This window comes from Nomascus leucogenys, chromosome 18 (assembly GCF_006542625.1).
Source record: "Nomascus leucogenys isolate Asia chromosome 18, Asia_NLE_v1, whole genome shotgun sequence".
Classification (NCBI taxonomy): Eukaryota; Metazoa; Chordata; class Mammalia; order Primates; family Hylobatidae; genus Nomascus; species Nomascus leucogenys.
The window spans coordinates 65,963,228-65,984,219 of record NC_044398.1 but is presented as its reverse complement, the minus strand read 5'-3'; the positions used below and the strand labels follow the sequence as shown (position 1 = coordinate 65,984,219).

The 20,992-nt window shown below is 38.5% G+C and overlaps 1 protein-coding gene across 4 annotated transcripts in view; it reads right to left on the bottom strand.

Annotated features, from left to right (window-relative positions):
* Positions 1–7,699: 7,699 nt before the first annotated feature.
* Positions 7,700–20,992, bottom strand: part of DDX4 (DEAD-box helicase 4) — an 80,665-nt gene continuing 67,372 nt past the window's right edge. For all 4 annotated transcript variants that reach the window (XM_003265934.3, XM_030798596.1, XM_030798597.1 and 1 more), the window contains 4 exons: positions 10,720–10,819; positions 9,306–9,576; positions 9,054–9,164; positions 7,700–8,017 (listed from right to left, as the gene is read on the bottom strand). In XM_003265934.3, the coding sequence (XP_003265982.1) occupies positions 7,940–8,017; positions 9,054–9,164; positions 9,306–9,576; positions 10,720–10,819 (560 nt within the window). In that variant the 3' untranslated portion in view covers positions 7,700–7,939. The remainder of the gene's footprint in view (positions 8,018–9,053; positions 9,165–9,305; positions 9,577–10,719; positions 10,820–20,992) is intronic.

Genomic DNA, 20,992 nt, shown 5'->3' with positions numbered 1-20,992 from the left:
TGAGCATATGAAAAGATGCCCAACATCGCTAATCATCAGGGAAATATAAATTAAAACCACAGTAAATGGCTAGAATTAAAAACAACAGTAACACATAGTGATGGTGAGGATGTGGAGCAAACAGAACATTCTTATAATGCTGGTGGCTATAGTAAATGGTACAACCATTCTGGAAAACTCTTTGGCTGTTTCTAATAAAAAGTTATACCCTATGTTCCAGCAATTACACTTCTAAGTATATGCCCAGAAAAATGAGTCCTTGTGTTGACCAAAAGACTTGTAGTAAAATATTTGTAGGAGCTTTGCTCGAAATCTGGAAACAATCCAAATGCCTGTCAACAGGAGACTACAAAAATAATTTGTAGTTATTCATATGACACAATAAAAAGAAACTATTACACAAAACCACATGGATGAATCTCACGGCTATTATGTTGAACAAAGGAAGCCATATACAAAAGAAAGATACTCTATGACTCCATTTATATGACATTCAGGAACAGCAAACCCAATTTATGGTGATAAAAATCAGAATAGTGCTCTGGGCCAGGGAGTTGACTGTAAAGGGGCAAGAGGAAACTGTCTAGGGTGATAGAAATGTTTCATATCTTGATTTAGGTGACAGTTACAAGGAGCACACATAGGTAAACATTTAAGCTGTAAACTTAAGATTTGTGCATTTCATTGTAGGTAAATTTTATTTCAAATTGAAAAAATTAACTTCCCTAAATCACACAATTAGTAATAGGATTCAAACTTTGGTTAATCTGAGTCATTTCACCACAGTAGGGTTCATTTTCCTAGTGAATTACATACACAGATGAGAAAACTACAGGTTTGTTACTATTTAAATAAGTGATTAGCATTCCTCTCAGTACATATTTTATAGTAGTCACACTATGATAAACGGAACTTATTTTGGCATGTATACATTCTAAATTCTACTCCAAATGATAGTGTTTTCTTTGTGGAATCATAGCAACAGTAATTCTGTTTATAAAACTGAAGTAAATTATTGGAACCAAACTTTCCACCTATCCAGATGACTGCTAGCCCAATAAAATACCTCAGCTGAAGAACAAACATGTTAAGATGAAATTGCCAGAAATTGTATTGCAACATTTAACTGGCATGAACACATTGGGAAGTATGCTTAGCTGATTGGCATCTGTGGATTGTCATGAATACATCTCCAGTAATGGAACAATCTAAGATTGATTAAACAATTGCTAGAGGAGGTATAAAAGAAGATGCCAAGATGGTCAATTAACAGGCATCACTCTTGCTGTATGATATCCCAAGGGCAAACTGTATCATAATAGGGATTCAACCACTAGAGTTGGCAAAGTGATCACTGACTTCTTAAGAATCAACTCTCTAAAACTGACAAAAGCAGTTAATGCAATACCAGAATAAGACCTGAGCATTAAAATCCAAGTGCACCAGCATTCAGCTATGATACTGAGCCTTCTTACACAGGGCTGCCTCTTAAAAATACTTTATGTAACTGTATGGACTGTGTGACTTCATCAGATGGAGATGTGGGGGAAAAAATCTAGTTATTGTCTTCCTTTTATACATAAGCAAATCAAAGCCTAAAGCAGGTCATTGATACCCTAGGTACTACACAAGTTGGCCAATACAGCCAATGTTAAGGCCACTCCAACTAGTATCAGGCTTACTTTGTTATATAGAAGAAGCTTCTCCTGCTATCCATAATTTTTAAAACTATTTTAAAGTGCTTTAATTTCTGTTGAGAATTCTTCAATCTCCCACACGGTAAGCCTCGTCCCAAAACTAAAACTAAAACCAAGTTAAAATATCCAAGATGGTGGGATAGTAGATTCCTATGTTCAGAAGGAGAGGGAAAAGATTTTTGATTCTGAAAAAGAATCCCGCAGAAATATGAGACTCTAAATCCAGAAAACTCTGATGGAGACAAAAAAGTCTTTCAAGAAATCTCCCACAGAAAAGTATCTTCCAGATGACCTACTTTGATGATTTGATAAACATCCCCAAAATTACAGCAAAACAATGAATTACTTAGGTAAAGATCAAAGAACTGGGACAAATCTCATTTGCTCACTTCAGTGTCCAGCGTCAGTGTCCCCACACGCCAACCGCTGGTCCCGTCCCCTCCTGGCATGGAATCCCTCATGGCACCATCTGTCTCTAGAGCAGGGGTCAATGTGCAGTTCTTGGCTCCTTTGGGTGGGTCTGTTAATGGATTTCAAGGAGGTTAAAGGTTAAAGCTCCTGCAATTTTATGTAAAACTTGGTTCTATAATTTATGTGATCCAAAGAGATCAGAACTGCCATTCTAAAGTGACAGCCCGACGAAAACCCGCGAGGCCAGCCTAGCTGCGCCGCGCCCCACAGTGCCACTCACCTGGGTGTGGCCAGCCTGGGCTCCCAGGGCAGGAACCACGGTGACTCTCAGCTCAGTCCTCCGATCCTACCGGGCCAACCTCTCGCTCCGCCCCTGGGAAGCCTCCCGCCGCTGGCTGGGAGAGCGTCAGGACCACCGGGTCAGGGCCGCCCGTGGAAGCCCGCCTCCGCGAGCTCGGGACGCGCCGGCGGAAGCAGCTTCGCCGCGGCTCCCCGCACACAGCCACCCACCAGCTCGCCCTGCGAGGCGTTCTCCCGGCCAGGGCCCCGGGACATAGGCGGCTCCTTTCTGGATTGTTTCACGCTGGAGGTACCAGGTTCGCGCTTCGGTGTGGACCGGGGAATCTAAATCCAACAGTGAGCATAAGCACATACTGGCAAGTCAAAGTTTTTAGAAAATGCTTTATAAAACGAAATACCACCCTATTTCCAATACACTAAAAAAATCGATAAAGGCCACACCAAACAAAATGAAAAGATGACTGCTCCCAAGTTAGGGCCCTAATGAGAGAGAACTACACAAACCAGCACAAGTGTGAAGCTATGGGGAAGGTGCGAGGGGAAAACTGACCATTGCTGCCGTCCTATATAATAAAAATGTTATCAAGGCCAGGCACTGTGGCATGTACCTGTAATCCAGCACTTTGGGAGGCCAGAAGTTCGAGATCAGCCTGGCCAATACAGCAAGATCCTGTCTCTAGTAAATAAATAGGGGAAAATGTTGTAAGTGCAAACAATGAAATCAGAAAAGACGTATCTACTCCACCCCCAAGATCCCAGGGACTGGTGGAATAGGTAGGTTATCCATCCTGTGTGAAATCAGGTACCCCCTGACGTTTCTTCCCCACTACATCACCATTATTCCCAAACTCTCACATATGTAGCTGGTGTTTGCGATTCCACATTCTGAGCTTCCTTTTAGCTAAGGCCACAGTCTTTCACTCCTATTAAAATGCAAAGAATTCAAGGAAAAGAAGTTAAGCCATAATTATCAGTCACATCTCAATTTCTGCCTTGAGAGCAGACCTTGAAATAATTAGAAAAAGGGCACTAGATTCTAAGGGCTGAGGGGAAAAGTACAAAAATGGAAGAGCTTGCAGAATCTGATGAAAGCTGATCTTGAGTTGCATTAAATATACCAAACGGACCATTACAGCGGTTAAACTTACATGACTTTTTGACTTTATGATGGTGTAAAAGCGATATGCATTCAGCAGAAATCGTACTGTGAATTTTGCTCTTTTCCCAGGCTAGCAGTATGTGATGGACGGAGACTGTGATGCTGGGCAGCAGCAGCCAGACGCAGCTTTTAGCCAGCCACGAGACCACGAGGGTAAACCATCCAAACTCTACAGCGTTCTGTGTGGATGCCCAAGTGCTTATTCTCGAGCCTCACCAAAAGAGAAATTGATTGCCCTGTCACCGTGGCATCCCTGTCATCCAGCAATTTTAGATGTTTCAAACATTCTTCAGCCCAGTGTGCTTTCAGCTGCGTACGTTAATGGTGAATGCCCATATACAACCAGTTTTTCACTTTCAGTACAGTATTCAATAAATTAGATGAGATATTCAACACATTATGAAATCGGCTTTGTATAGATGAATTTGCCCAACTTTAGGCTAATGTAAGTGTTGTTAGCACGTTTAAGGCAGGTTAGGCTAAGCTATGATGTTCAGCAGGTTTAGGTGTATTTAATGTATTTTTGGCTTACTGGTATCTTCAACTTACAGTGGGTTTATCGGGATGTAATTTCATTGTAAATCGAGGAGCATGTGTACATACAACTTATAAAATGATCAAGGGTTAAGATATCTGACACCAAGCAGCAGAAAAACAAATGATCAACATAAGACATGATTTCTTAGGTTAAATTCCAGGAATTTAAAAAGTACTAGTAAAACAGAAAATTCACTATTATTAAGCAACATTTAAACATATATAGAGCAAGCGAGCTCTGGAGAATTAAAAACAACTGCTAATAAAAGGGTTGAAAGTAAAAAATATATACTAGAATATAAAAGATGAAAAACACAGGAAAGATACAATAGAGAATTCAGTTCTAGAATCTAATAGAAGCTCCAAAAATAGAGAACAGAGAAAATTTGAGAAAAATTATCAAATACAAAAGACACTCCCAGGGACCAAGAGAAAAAAAGACAATTTGCAAAGCACCCTGAGTATCACACAAAATTAAAAGTCCCATTCATCATAAAAGTGAAAACGACCAATATCTTTTGGGATCTTTTAAGAAAATTAACATCGAACCTGGGAAGGTAATATGAAAAAGGCATGATTTGTCTCCCGCAAAACAAAAAAACACTACAAACAGGGTAAACAAATTGCTCAAAAAGTGTGTGATCCAAATTCAAAGCAAACTGGTATGTGGAATGGCTTTGAGCAGTTTTCATTTGACCCTAACACTTCCCATTCTCCATGCAGACACAGAAGTCATAAAATTAGGAAGATAGTAAAGGTGAGGCAATCAAGACTGTGTGAATTGGCCCATCCAGTGAACAATATTTATATAAACACTTGCTTTTGATTTTCAATTTTAGAATCTGTGTATGTAAGGGAGGCTTTATGGTTATAGAAAATGCAAATGTTAACTTAGGAAATGTAAATGTGCAGTTTACAGATGTTATGACATACAAATAAATAGAGGAAAGGAAAAGCTGCCTTTAAAATCATCTCACAAAGTATACTTCTAAGGCTACTCACAGATGTGAGTTAAATCTTTATGTATCAAAGTCAATAGACGTCTGGTTGGTGAGATAAAAATACAGGTTGAGCATCCCTAATCCAAAAATTCAAAATCCCACATGCTCCTAAACCTGAAACCTTGAGCACCAACGTGATGCCACAGATTGTCCACATGGGTGACTGAGATAGTGACACCTTAGTTTACAGACGGCTCAAGGTACACAAACTTTGTTTCATGCACAAAATTACTTAAAATATCAAAAATTATCTTCAAGTTGTATATGAGGTATAATGAAACAAATGAATTTCATGTTTAGGCTTGGGTCCCATCTCCAAGATCTCTCATTATATATTATGCAAATATTCCAAAATCCAAAAAAAATCTGACATCTGAAACATTTCTGGTCCCGAGCACTTCAGATGAGGGATTCTCAACCTGTGTATGATGGCAGTGCACGGAAATTGTTAATAATAGTTGATTGTTGGATGTGGAATGGCAATTTGGAAGGGGAGGGGCAGAAGAATATTGCTTTCTATTACAAATGCTTCTATGGCATTTTCTTTTCTAATTTATGCATGTTACTTTGATAATTTTTAAAGAGATGATTCAAACCTATACCTAGAAATGAAGAGAGTAATTAAACATAGGGACATTTACAGTTCATCTGTAATGGTGGTAGATGTATGATACATTTCCTTTCCTTTTTAATATTTGATTCAGTAACGCTACTATGGTAATCTGACAAATCAAGCAAAAGCTTAAAAGGAATCAGTTCAGTGGGAGCAATCTGTTAAAAAAAAAAAGCAATGAAAAAAATGAGACAAGACTAGCCTATACTCTTCCTAAACAAAACTAGAAAATTAAGACATACAGATATTACAATTAACAATCCAAACACCTTCATTCATTTAGCCTTTCCCAGAAGTGAGATAACAGAATAAAAGTGAAATATGTCCCATATTTTTATTAATTGAACTTTCCTTTTTGAGGTTTTTTCTTATTGTCAACATTTTTTCTTTTTATTATTATACTTGAAGTTCTAGGGTACATGTGCACAATGTGCAGGTTTGTTACATATGTATACATGTGCCATGCTGGTGCCCTTTTTGAGTTTCTATGTTCTTTGTATTCTTCTATTAGTATATCTACATATAAAGAACATTGATAACCACTGTGGTCACAGTAATATTTTTTCTTGTCTACTTTTCACTATTTTTTATGTAGGCAACTAATCCTTCCTTGAGTGATCAAATCTGTTGTTTCCTTTTTGATTTCTGTTCCTTAGCTTAAAGTCAACCCTTCAAAGCGTTAATATTTAACTATTAGCTTTAATATTTTATAATTCATATGAAGTTAATTTTGAATATGGCATGAGGTAGGCATCTACCCAGTTATCCTAACACTATCTGTTGATATGCCTTCCTTTTTCATATGCGATGCCTCATTAATTAACTAAATTCCTATAACAAGGTATACATCAGGGACATGTCACTTTGGATTGTTTGGATGAACAGTAACACTTAATACCAATCATTTTTGTCTCCCCAGTATTTATACCTCACTGGGTCTTAAATATTTGGGTTCGTTCATTTAACAATTCATTAATAACTTCGGGACAGGCGCGGTGGCTCACGCGTGTAATCCCAGCACTTTGAGAGGTGGAGGCGGGCGGATCACGAGGTCAGGAGTTCAAGACCAGGCTGGCCAACATAGTGAAACCTGTCTCTACTAAAAATTAGCTGGGCATTGTGGCACGTCTCTGTAATCCCAGCTACTCGGGAAAGGCTGAGGCAGGAGAACTGCTTGAACCCGGGAGGCGAAGGTTGCAGTGAGCCAAGATCACGCCATTACACTCCAGCCTTAGCAACAAGAGCAAGACTCTGTCTCAAAAAAAAAAAAAAAAAAAAAAAAAAGAACTTCATATATTCTAGGCATAGTAAGTACACGATATATAATGGAAAATGAAGAAAGACAGGGTTCTTTCATCAATCTTAAAATACGAATCAAAAACTTATGGAAAGAGTAAGCAGCATTGTTTTTTGTTGATAAATGGGTTTGAGTCCTAAGATTGATTTTCATTGCCACATCTGTGCAGTAATGTATATTATACATTAATATTTCATTTATGTAAGACTTTGTTCACTGCACTGGTTACACAAGACACAAAAAAACAGTTTCAAAAATATAGGAGTTTGGGCTAGGATATGCAACAAAGAAAAATTTAAAGTGCTGATGGAAAACTTAAGGGAAAAGTGTTTCATCCTTTATTTCAAGGAAAGATTGTATATTATAAAAACAAACATTGTTATGCCATTGAGTACAGAGCTCCCATCACAAACATTTAACCATTTTCATCATACATCTGATGATCTAAAAATCAAAATCACTTTGAAAGGCTTAAGTATTCTACTTTTTCTTAAAGATTATCACATTATAGTGACACACTACTGTTTTAAAGACTCAAGTAAAAATGAGACCCAGTAATTTTTAACCAAAGGTGTACCATATCCTATTTGCTTGTTTTATAAGATCAATAAACACTACAGTAAGACTTGGCATTTAAACATTAAACATGTCTAAGCCCCCGAAGAATATACCAGAAATAAGAAAGACATTTAGAATGCTTTAATATTTCCAGTTAACACCGTTTGTATCAGTAACTGCAATGTTGTAAGTTTTAGCATCTCACATAACTAGTCAGTAAGGATTTTTTTTTTTTTAAGTGTAGGAGTGAGAATACAAGGACAGGAGCTATAAGAATGTCAAGTTTTATACTTCTGTTAAAAACTCAAAAATCAAAACTATTTTCTTCTCTGCATCAAAACCACAGACTTGAAGAATGTTTTGGCTTTAATCCCATGACTCATCATCTACTGGATTGGGAGCTTGTGAAGAAGAAAACCCAGCTGTGTTCAAAGTGCTCTTGCCCTGGTAATTATTTAAAAAAAAAAAAAGAAACAAACATTTAATTTTATGACAGCTTTAAAGTTACATCACTCAGACTGAGAGCAACGACTCAAAGTATCTACTATGTCTTCCCCAAATAATCAAATAACTTTATTCTCACTAAATCTGATTCACCTGAAAAAAGGCTCCTGTCAAACGAGGAAATCTAAATTGCACAAAATGTTTCAAAAAAAATATTTTTTAAGTCAATAGTTTTGACAAGTGGGGAAAACTTAATGCACTACACTCAATGAATCAGCATAAATATTTAATTAACATGCTTATTGTTTCTGTATAAAGGTGGTGTTCAGCCTGTAAAAACCTGACATACCAGAAAAGACTTGTAGCCTCGTGGCTGGGCGCAGTGGCTCATGCCTGTAATCTTAGCACTGTGGGATGCTGAAGCAGGTGGATCACTTGAGGCCAGGAGTTTGAGACCAGCCTGGCCAACATGGTGAAACCCTGTCTCTATTAAAAATACAAAAAAAAAAAAAAAAAACAGCTGAGAATGGTGGCACATGCCTGTAATCCCAGATACACTGGAGGCTGAGGCACAAGAATTGCTTGAACCTGGGAGGCGGAGGTTGCAGTGAACCAAGATCATGCCACTGCACTCCAGCCTGGACAACAGAGCCAGACACTATCTCAAAAAAAAAAAAAAAAAAAAGAGAGAGAAAATAAAAGACTTGTAACCCCAACAGGTCCTGTATTTTATATTAATTAATGTTGTCAGAATTCAAAAATTAAATAATCCCATCAGAAGTTTAAAAGATTCCAAATTAAAATTTAAAATCTGAGAAAGGAGACTGTTTAGGCATAAATCTCAAAGTTAATTCCTGACCTTTAAAACCAAAAATATGTATATACCTAAAATGTTAATGAAATAATAAAGTAGCTACCTTCCAGGCATGAAAACAATGGCTTGATTATTAAATATTATAGTTACTTCACAATATTAAGCACAAAATTTACAAAGAGTAACTAGAAGACAAGTTCTCAAGTTTTCCTTTCTACTAACCTTTCTAGTATCAACTGATGCAAACACGCTTCCTCTTGTACTACCACTGAAGCCAGGAATGTATGTACTAAAGGCAATTTCTTCCAACCATGCAGGAACATCCTGTTGAGCCTTTAAAAAAAATTGACTTCATATGCAACATAAAGTCTTAAAGATTGGAAAAGTTTACTTGTTACATACATATGCATAAAATGTCTACTTTCAACAACAAAATAAGAAAACTATCCATTCCATTATAAAAGTTTAACTTACATCTGTCAATACTTTTACTAGAGGCTGTGCTAACTGGTTATCCGATTCAAGATCAAAAAAGGAAATCGCTCTGCCAGTATTCCCACAACGACCAGTACGCCCAATTCGATGAACATACTCATCAATGGTAGAAGGAAGATCAAAATTGATAACATGTTGCACATTTTCAATATCCAGTCCTCTGGCAGCTACTGAAGTAGCAACAAGAACTGGGCACTTTCCACAGCGAAAATCTCCAAGAGCTTGCTCCCGCTCTCTCTGTTCCCGATCACTTGAAAGAAAAGAAAGCATGTTATTAGAACCACTCTTAAAATCATTAAAGTGAATCATTAAAGTTCAACATAGAAATTTCTTTTTAATAACAGTAAGAATAGCAGCATTAGGCTGGGTGCAGTGGCTCACACCTGTAACCCCAGCACTTTGGGAGGCTGAAGCAGGTGGATCACAAGGTGAGGAGATCAAGACCAGTCTGGCCAACATGGTGAAATCCCATCTCTATTAAAGATACAAAAAATTAGCTGGGCGTGGTGGCGTGCACCTGTAATCCCAGCTACTCGGAAGGCTGAGGTAGGAGAATCACTTGAACCTGGGAAGCAGAGGTGAGCCGAGATCATGCCATTGCACTCCAGCCTAGACGACTGGGCAAGACTCCGTCTCGAAAAAAAAAAAAAAAAAAAAAGAATAGCAGCATTTAACATTAAGGTTCACTTCTTACACACCAGGTACTATACTAATTCCTTCCAAGCTACCATTTTATTTAATCCTCATTATAATACTTTGAGTTACAAAAATTATCCCCATTTGCAAATGAGGTAAAGTAACAGCTAATATGTAGAGACAGACTACAAACTCAAGTCTGACAAAAATCAAATTCTATTATAATCTCTATGCTTTATAGTCTTGACATAAAATATACAACTACTTGATCAGAATGCTTGCTTAAAATATATTTTTAAAGTATAATTTCAGAACAGTATATACTATGTGATATTTTAGGATCTACTAATAAAGTGCCAATAAAACTGTATTAATATGACATTTTATAGCACTCCAATTTTAAAAAGGTCTAAGAAAGATTAGATTTAGCAAAGGAAAACTTGATAAGGGGCCAGAGATCCTTAAGTGAGATCTCTTGAGAATTTTCCACTCCTTATTTTGAGGCTATCTAAGGCAGACCTTTATCTTACCCACCACAACCACTTAGTTCTAAAAACTAAGAATGAAGACGAAAAATAATAGTTTAGTACTCCTGGGTATTACCCTTTTCCTCATATAAAGGAGAATAACAGTTTAGATCTGAGAGAATTCTGAATCCCAATCCTAGGATTATATCATATTAGTTATATAAACTGATGTTTCTTAAATACCAAATAGAAGTCATTCCCCTAATAGGAAATTATACTCATCTACTCACCCATGAATACTTGTAGTTGATATTTTTTCTTGACAAAGAAAAGTTGCAATAAAATCTGCTTTTTTCTTAGTTTCAACAAAGACCATAGTTCTTTCATCCCCTACAAGACAATGAAATTATTAATATTCAAACTTCAAAATCAGGAAATGAAAAATAAAGCAGGGGTAGGAGGCAGTGCTTGAATATGAAACTTTGTCCACCACTGTATTTATTATCAGCACCACTGCCAAGCCTGGTACATAAGAGGGACTCTAATTCCAGAATGGATGTCAAAGACACAAGGACTGTTTTCCTAGTTTAGGGATTTAAAAAATTAGCTTGTCCTTCCTCCTCCCAGGCCAACACAAGAAGCAGAACCTTAGGGAAAGGTAAATCATATCTGCCTGCCAACTCTTAGTAGCATAAAATTGTCTCAGTCCTTTCCTCCCCTCCATTTCCCTCGCTCTATAAATGCTTTTTGCTGTCCATCTCTCAAGATAATCCAATCTTTCATTCTCCCATGGTTGCCCGAGGTGTTTACAATAGTGGCATCTGACCTGGGGCTGCTTAACTCTATAAATCAGTGTTCCAAACATTATCTCTAATTCAAATCCCTTCATTCCCAAAATATTTTACATATTAAAAAATTAAATGACAACCTTATCCCAGGGTCTTAACTTGTTAAGGAATATTTACTCCTTAAAATATTTAACCAGTAGAAATTCAAGCATGGGCCAGAGATTTTCCCACACAGGGAATTTCCCTATAAAATGTTGGAGAAGAAAGATAATTTATGGCTTTAAAGCATATAAAAATGTATTACTATTCATAGTCACTCTCCCCATTTCTCTGTCAGCTCACTTCATTCATTTATTCAGCGAATATTTAGTGCCTACTAGATGCCTGTCACGTTTCTGTTGGAAATACAGAAATAAAAGCCCCTGCTTTCACTATGGGGAGGCAAATAAATATTATGCATTTAGTCCTAAAAAGGAAAAAATCAGCAAGATAAAGGGTCCAGAGATGATTACTTTAGATACTTTAAGACAGGCTTATTAGACAGGCCTACTTTAGATACCCCAATTAGATGGTATCTTAGTAAAGATATAAAGAGAGTGAACTGTGCATGTATCTAGGAAAAGAGCTGCTTAAGGAAGAGTGAAAGACAAGTCTGAGCCTCTGAGAAATGCATGTTCTTTTTTTTTTTTTTTTTTTTTTTTTTTGAGACAGAGTCTCGTTCTGTTGCCCAAGCTGGAGTGCGGTGGCACAATCTCGGCTCACTGCAACCTCCGCCTCCTGGGTTCACGCCATTCTCCTGCCTCAGCCTCCTGAGTAGCTGGGACTACAGGCGCCTGCCACCATGCCCGGCTAATTTATTTTTGTATTTTTAGTAGAGACGGGGTTTCACCGTGTTAGCCAGGATGGTCTCGATCTCCTAACCTCGTGATCTGCCCGCCTCGGCCTCCCAAAGTGCTGAGATTACAGGCATGAGCCACCGCGCCCGGCCCCTACAGAATTATTAACACATTAAATTACAAAGTCTCTTGAAGGAATTCTATTCAAATTTGTTTATAAAGATGAATAAAAGAGAAATGTTATCGAGGTAAATATTCCTAAAATCTCAGAAAGTAAAGAAATTGAACTTCTAATACTTTAAACTTTTGAAAAATATACTTTAAACTATATTAAACTTTTGAAAAAACTTATTACAAGAATCAGAAACATTTTAAGAATCCAAGTTCACATAATTAAGTGAAATCTTTGGTAAATGAGACTAATACCTTTAGTTTAAAAAAAAAAAACAAAAAAACACCTTTTCCCTATTATCAGTGTTAAGTTTAACACACTTATTCTACTTGGGTTCGTTTTTCCTAATGTATAGAGGTTTACTAGCCAAATCAGCTAGTATTATTCCTCCATGATGTTTAAGAGTATGAAAATGGAAATCTGTGTTCAACTAAATTTAGTCATTTATTCAATAGTATTTATGTTTTGAAAAATATCATCTTGAAGATAATTTCCAAAATCTTCAGGTAACTGAAAACAGTAGACAATGCTTGTGTATGACATCTCCCAGTTTCCCATCTCCCTGCTGCCAATTTCCTTTATGAAACAGAAGTTACTATGATTAAAAGATATAATTAACATAAGTGGTTGCAACTACACTAAGAATAACAGTGACAGAAATAAAAACGGTAATTGCTTTTGTTTCAAGGTAAAAAAGTAGTTTAGTGGCTTTCAAACATTTTGGTCTGTGTTACCTTTAAACTCATAAAACACTGACAATCCTGGAGTTTTTCTTGTGTGTTTTGATATTTACCATATTAAAAATTAACACCAAGATAATCTTTAATTATCTGAACAATATTTGCATATTAAAATAAATAATTCTTAGCATAATTATGAAAATTATTTTTACCTTGCAGACTCCATTAGGGGATCTTAGAGAACCTGGAGGAGACACATTTTGTCCTAAAATGTCAGTTTGTTCCAGAACATTGAAAAAGCACAGTGAATGATAAAACTTGGAAACCGAATTTTATCTGCTTTGATTTAAAACACTTGGGTCAAAATAAGCTATAAGGCCAGGCGCGGTGGCTCACGCTTGTAATCCCAGCACTTTGGGAGGCCGAGGCGGGTGGATCACGAGATCAGGAGATCGAGACCATGGTGAAACCCCGTCTCTACTAAAAATACAAAAAATTAGCCGGGCGTGGTGGCAGGCGCCTGTAGTCCCAGCTACTCGGAGAGGCTGAGGCAGGAGAATGGCGTGAACCCGGGAGGCGGAGCTTGCAGTGAGCCAAGATCGCGCCACTGCACTCCAGCCTGGGTGAAAGAGCGAGACTCCGTCACAAAAAAAAAAAAAAAAAAAAAAAAAAAAAAGCTATAAAAGGTGTTAATATTCTAGCAAAGGTCACTCAGTTTGGATGGAATTACTTTCTTAATTTACTGTTTAATGCTTTCACTTATAATATGAGTTTTTTTCCCTCAGAGCCATTACAATGGATAAAAAGTTATTCTTTACCTTCCTTGTAATCAGCCTAGACAGCAGAGATTCTTTTATTAGGTCTGTTTAAAAAAAAAATAAAAAAAACTAAAGAAGGGAAAAAAAGAAGAAAAAAAGACTAAAAGAGAAAAGGTTCCCTATTTATGAAAGAGCTGTGGTTATTTACAACCATGTTAATTTCTATGTTTACTTCTAAATGTTTTGTCACCTCAATTAAATTGATAACCAAATACTTTCTCTGATACCCATGAATCCTACACTAATCAAATATTCAACTCTCCTCTGACAATTCCTTTTGTCTTTTTAAGATCAAATTATAAATTTAGAAGAAGAAATTCACCTAGAAAACTTTTGAGATTTCTCAGAGAGAGCCCCAGGAAAAGCACAAAGGTTTATTATTTCACTTTATAAAGGAAGGGATTCTAGAAATTATTATTTTTTTAAATGTATTACTATTTAAGAGTTGTATGGTAAGAGTTGTCAAACCAGAAAAGACTACACTTTTCCAAGATTAAAGAGAATAGGTAAAATGTTCATACAGGTTGAGCATTCCTAATTTGAAAATCCAAAATCCCAAACTCTGAGTACTGACATGATGCTCAAAGGAAATGCTCACTGGAGCATTTCAGAGTTTTGGATTAGGGATAATCAAGTGATAAACATACTGCAAATATTCCAAAAGTTAATTTAAAAAAATCTGAAACATGGCCAGGCATGGTGGCTCACACCTGTAATTCCAGCACTTTGGGAGGTCAACGTGGACAGATCACCTGAGGTCAGAGTTCTAGACCAGCCTGGCCAACGTGGTGAAACCCCATCTCTACTAAAAATACAAAAATTAGCCAGGCATGGTGGCGGGCGCCTGAAATCCCAGGTACTGGGGAGGCTGAGGCAGGAGAATTGCTTGAACCCAGGAGGTGGAGGCTGCAGTGAGCCAAGATCACGCAGTTGCACTCTAGCCTGGGTGACAAGAGCAAAACTCTGTCTCCAAAAAAAGAAAAAAAAAAATCTGAAGCACTTCTGGTCTCAAGCATTTTGGATAAGGGATAGTCGGCCTCTATTTTGTGTGTGTGTGTGTGTGTATGCTTTATGGGAGTCCCTCATGATTTGTACATTCTCTCACCATCCAAAGTATATTTTTACCCTCAGGAGAAACACTGCTCAAAATTCTATAAAGTAATTCTATAGAGTTTCTCTATATTTATCAAAGTCCTGAAGGTATGCTGCCTGATGCAACAGTACAGTGTTGCCAGTCATAATTTCACTTTTTAAAACGTCTATAACCTTACTTCTTTCCTCACTTGAATCTAGCGTCTTCTTCAGTGGTTCTTCACTAGAGATGTACATCAGACTTACACATGGCATTCTGTAAAAACATAAATGTCTGGACCCTATTCTACACCTACAGGTGAACTCAGTTCCCATTTTGTCTTTCATTGTACTTTTTCAATGTTCTGGAACAAACTGACACTTTATGACAAAGTATGTCTTTCCCAGAGTCTCCAAGATCCTCTAAAGAGGTCTGCGAAGTAAAAACAATTTTCATAATTATACTACTAAATCTATTTACTTTATATTCTTGACATGAAAAATTGTATCTGCCCATCTTCATAAATCAGGTTTCTTCTTTGAAAATAAGCCTAATCAGGGGTGGAGCCAAGATGGCCGAATAGGAACAGCTCTAGTCTACAGCTCCCAGCATGAGTGACGCAGAAGACGGGTGATTTCTGCATTTCCAACTGAGGTACCAGGTTCATCTCACTGGGGAGTGTTGGAAAGTGGATGCAGGACAGTGGGTGCAGCGCACTGAGCATGAGCCAAAGCAGGGCCAGGCATCACCTTACCTGGGAAGTGCAAGGGGTCAGGGAATTCCCTATCCTAGTCAAAGAAAGGGGTGACAGATGGCACCTGGAAAATCGGGTCACTCCCACCCAAATACTGCACTTTTCCAACGGTCTTAGCAAAGGGCACACCAGGAGATTATATCCTGCGCCTGGCTCAGAGGGTCCTATGCCCACGGAGCCTCGCTCATTGCTAGCACAGCAGTCTGAGACCAAACTGCAAGGTGGCAGCGAGGCTGGGGGAGGGGCGCCCACCATTGCCAAGGCTTGAGTAGGTAAACAAAGCCGCAGGGAAGCTCGAACTGGGTGGAGCCCACCGCAGCTCAAGGAGGCCTGCCTGCCTCTGTAGACTCCAACTCTGGGGGCAGGGCATAGCCAAACAAAAGGCAGCAGAATCCTCTGCAGATTTAAATGTCCCTGTCTGACAGCCTTGAAGAGAGTAGTGGTTCTCCCAGCACACAGCAGGACATCTGAGAACAGACAGACTGCCTCCTCAAGTGGGTCCCTGACCCCCAAGCAGCCTAACTGGGAGGCACCCCCAGCAGGGGCAGACTGACACCTCACACAGCTGGGTACTCCTCTGAGACAAAACTTCCAGAGGAACGATCAGGCAGCAATATCTGCTGTTCACCACTACCTGCTGTTCTGCAGCCTCCGCTGCTGATACTGAGGCAAACAAGGTCTGGAGTGGACCTCCAGCAAACTCCAATAGATCTGCAGCTGAGGGTCCTGACTGTTAGAAGGAAAACTAACAAACAGAAAGGACATCCACACCAAAACCCCATCTGAACGTCACCATCATCAAAGACCAAAGGTAGACAAAACCACAAAGATGGGGAAAAAACAGAGCAGAAATACTGGAAACTCTAAAAATCAGAGTGCCTCTCCTTGTCCAAAGGAATGCAGCTCCTCACCAGCAACGGAACAAAGCTGGATGGTGAATGACTTTGACAAGTTGAGAGAAGAAGGCTCCAGATGATCAAACTACTCCGAGCTAAAGGAAGAAGTTCGAACCCATGGCAAAGAAGTTAAAAACCTTGAAAAAAAATTAGACAAATGGCTAACTAGAATAACCAATGCAGAGAAGTCCTTAAAGGGCCTGATGGAGCTGAAAACCAAGGCACAAGAACTACGTGACGAATGCACAAGCCTCAGTAGCCGATTCAATCAATTGGAAGAAAGGGTATCAGTGATGGAAGATGAAATGAATGAAATGAAGTGAGAAGAGAAGTTTAGAGAAAAAAGGATAAAAAGAAACCAACAAAGCCTCCAAGAAATATGGGACTATATGAAAAGACCAAATCTACGTCTGATTGGTGTACCTGAAAGTGATGGGGAGAATGGAACCAAGTTGGAAAACACTCTGCAGGATATCATCCAGGAGAACTTCCCCAATATAGCAAGGCAGGCCAACATTCAGATTCAGGAAATACAGAGAACGCCACAAAGATACTCCTCAAGAAGAGCAACTCCAAGACACATAATTGTCAGATTCACCAAAGCTGAAATGAAGGAAAAAATGTTAAGGGCAGCCAGAGAGAAAGGTCGGGTTACCCACAAAGGGAAGGCCATCAGACTACCAGCTGATCTCTCAGCAGAAACTCTACAAGCCAGAAGAGAGTGGGGGCCAATATTTAACATTCTTAAAGAATTTGCAACCCAGAATTTCATATCCAGCCAAACTAAGCTTCATAAATGACAGAGAAATAAAATACTTTACAGACAAGCAAATGCTGAGAGATTTTCTCACCACCAGGCCTGCCCTACGAGAGCTCCTGAAGTAAGCACTAAACATGGAAAGGAATAACTGGTACCAGCCACTGCAAAAACATGTGAAATTGTAAAGACCATAGAGGCTAGGAAGAAACTGCATCAACTAACAAGCAAAATAACCAGCTAACATCACAATGACAGGATCAAATTCACACATAATATTAACCTTAAATGTAAATGGGCTAAATGCTCCAATTAAAAGACACAGACTGGCAAACTGGATAAAGAGTCAAGACCCATCAGTGTGCTGTATTCAGGAGACCCATCTCACATGCAGAGACACACATAGGCTCAAAATAAAGGGATGGAGGAAGATCTACCAAGCAAATGGAAAACAAAAAAAGGCAGGGGTTGCAATCCTAGTCTTGCATAAAACAGACTTTAAACCAACAAAGATCAAACGAGACAAAGAAGGCCATTACATAATGGTAAAGGGATCAACACAACAAGAAGAGCTAACTATCCTAAATATATATGCACCCAATACAGGAGCACCCATATTCATAAAGCAAGTCCTTAGAGACCTACAAAGAGACTTAGACTCTCACACAATAATAACGGGAGCCTTTAACACCCCACTGTCAACATTAGACAGATCAATGAGCCAGAAAGTTAACAAGGATATCCAGGAATTGAACTCAGCTCTGCACCAAGTGGACCTAATAGAGATCTATAGAACTCTCCACCCCAAATCAGCAGAATATACAGTCTTCTCAGCACCACCTCACACTTATTCCAAAATTGACCACATAGTTGGAAGTAAAGCACTCCTCAGCAAATGTAAAAGAACAGAAATTATAACAAACTGGCTCTCAGACCATAGCGCAATCAAACTAGAACTCAGGATTAAGAAACTCACTCAAAACCGCTCAACTACATGGAAACTGAACAATCTGCTCCTGAATGAATACTGGGTATATAACGAAATGAAGGCAGAAATAAAGATGTTCTTTGAAACCAACGAGAACAAAGACACAACATACCAGAATTTCTGCGACACATTCGAAGCAGTGTATAGAGGGAAATTTATAGCACTAAATGCCCACAAGAGAAAGCAGGAAAGATCTGAAATTGACACCCTAACATCACAATTAAAAGAACTAGAGAAGCAAGAGCAAACACATTCAAAAGCTAGCAGAAAGCAAGAAATAACTAAGATCAGAGCAGAACTGAAGGAAATAAGAGACACAAAAAACCCTTCAAAAAGTCAATGAATCCAGAAGCTGGTTTTTTGAAAAGGTCCACAAAACTGATAGACTGCTAGCAAGACTGACAAAGAAGAAAAGAGAGAAGAATCAAATAGATGCAATAAAAAATGATAAAGGGGATATCACCACCGATCCCACAGAAATACAAACTACCATCAGAGAACACTATAAACACCTCTACACAAACAAACTAGAAAATCTAGAAGAAATGGATAAATTCCTGGACACATACACCCTCCCAAGACTAAACCAGGAAGAAGTTGAATCTCTGAATAGACCAGTAACAGGCTCTGAAATTGAGGCAATAATTAATACCTTGCCAACCAAAAAAAGTCCAGGACCAGATGGATTCACAGCCGAATTCTACCAGAGGTACAAGGAGGAGCTGGTACCATTCCTTCTGAAACTATTCCAATCAATAGAAAAAGAGGGAATCCTCCCTAACTCATTTTATGAGGCCAGCATCATCCTGATACCAAATCCTGGCAGAGACACAACCAAAAAAGAGAATTTTAGACCAATATCCCTGATGAACATCCATGCAAAAATCCTCAATAAAATACTGGCAAACCAAATCCAGCAGCACATCAAAAAGCTTATCCACCATGATCAAGTGGGCTTCATCCCTGGGATGCAAGGCTGGTTCAACATACACAAATCAATAAACATAATCTAGCATATAAACAGAACCAAAGACAAAAACCACATGATTATCTTAATAGATGCAGAGAAGGCCTTTGACAAAATTCAACAACCTTCATGCTAAAAACTCTCAATAAATTAGGTATTGATGGGACGTATCTCAAAATAATAAGAGCTATCTATGACAAACCCACAGCCAATATCATATTGAATGGGCAAAAACTGGAAGCATTCCCTTTGAAAACTGGCACAAGACAGGGATGCCCTCTCTCACCACTCCTATTCAACATAGTGCTGGAAGTTCTGGCCAGGGCAATCAGGCAGGAGAAGGAAATTAAGGGTATTCAATTAGGAAAAGAGGAAGTCAAATTGTCCCTGTTTGCAGATGACATGATTGTATATCTAGAAAACCCCATCGTCTCAGCCCAAAATCTCCTTAAGCTGATAGGCAACTTCAGCAAAGTCTCAGGACACAAAATCAATGTGCAAACATCACAAGCATTCTCATACACCAATCACAGACAAACAGAGGCAAATCATGAGTGAACTCCCATTCACAATTGCTTCAAAGAGAATAAAATACCTAGGAATCCAACTTACAAGGGATGTGAAGGACCTCTTCAAGGAGAACTACAAACCACTGCTCAATGAAATAAAAGAGGATACAAACAAATGGAACAACATTCCATGCTCATGGGTAGGAAGAATCAATATCATGAAAATGGCCATACTGCCCAAGGTAATTTATAGATTCAGTGCTGTACCCATCAAGCTACCAATGACTTTCTTCACAGAGCTGGAAAAAACTACTTTAAAGTTCATATGGAACCAAAAAAGAGCCCGCATCGCCAAGTCAATCCTAAGCCAAAAGAACAAAGCTGGAGGCATCAGGCTACCTGACTTCAAACTATACTACAAGGCTACAGTAACCAAAACAGCCTGTTGCTGGTACCAAAACAGAGATATAGACCAACAGAACAGAACAGAGCCCTCAGAAATAATACTGCATATCGACAATCATCTGATCTTTGACAAACCTGACAAAAACAAGAAATGGGGAAATGATTCCCTATTTAATAAATGGTGCTGGGAAAACTGGCTAGCCATATGTAGAAAGCTGAAACTGGATCCCTCTTCCTTACACCTTATACAAAAATTAATTCAAGATGGATTAAAGACTTACATGTTAGACCTAAACCATAAAAACCCTAGAAGAAAAACAAGGCAATACCATTCAGGACATAGACATGGGCAAGGACTTCATGTCTAAAACACCAAAAGCAATGGCAACAAAAGCCAAAACTGACAAATGGGATCTAATTAAAGAGCTTCTGTATGGCAAAAGAAAGTACCATCAGAGTGAACAGGCAATCTACAGAATGGGAGAAAATTTTTGCAATCTACTCATCTGACAAAGGGCTAACATCCAGAATCTACAGTGAACTCAAACAAATTTACAAGAAAAAAACACCATCAACAAGCGGGTGAAGGATGTGAACAGACACTTCTCAAAAGAAGACATTTATGCAGCCAAAAAACACATGAACAAATGCTCATCATCACTGGCCATCAGAGAAATGCAAATCAAAACCACAATGAGATACCATCTCACACCAGTTAGAATGGCCATCATTCAAAAGTCAGGAAACAACAGGTGCTGGAGAGGATGTGGAGAAATAGGAACACTTTTACACTGTTGGTGGGAATGTAAACTAGTTCAACCATTGTGGAAGTCAGTGTGGAGATTCCTCAAGGATCTAGAACTAGAAATACCATTTGACCCAGCCATCCCATTACTGCGTATGTACCCAAAGGATTATAAA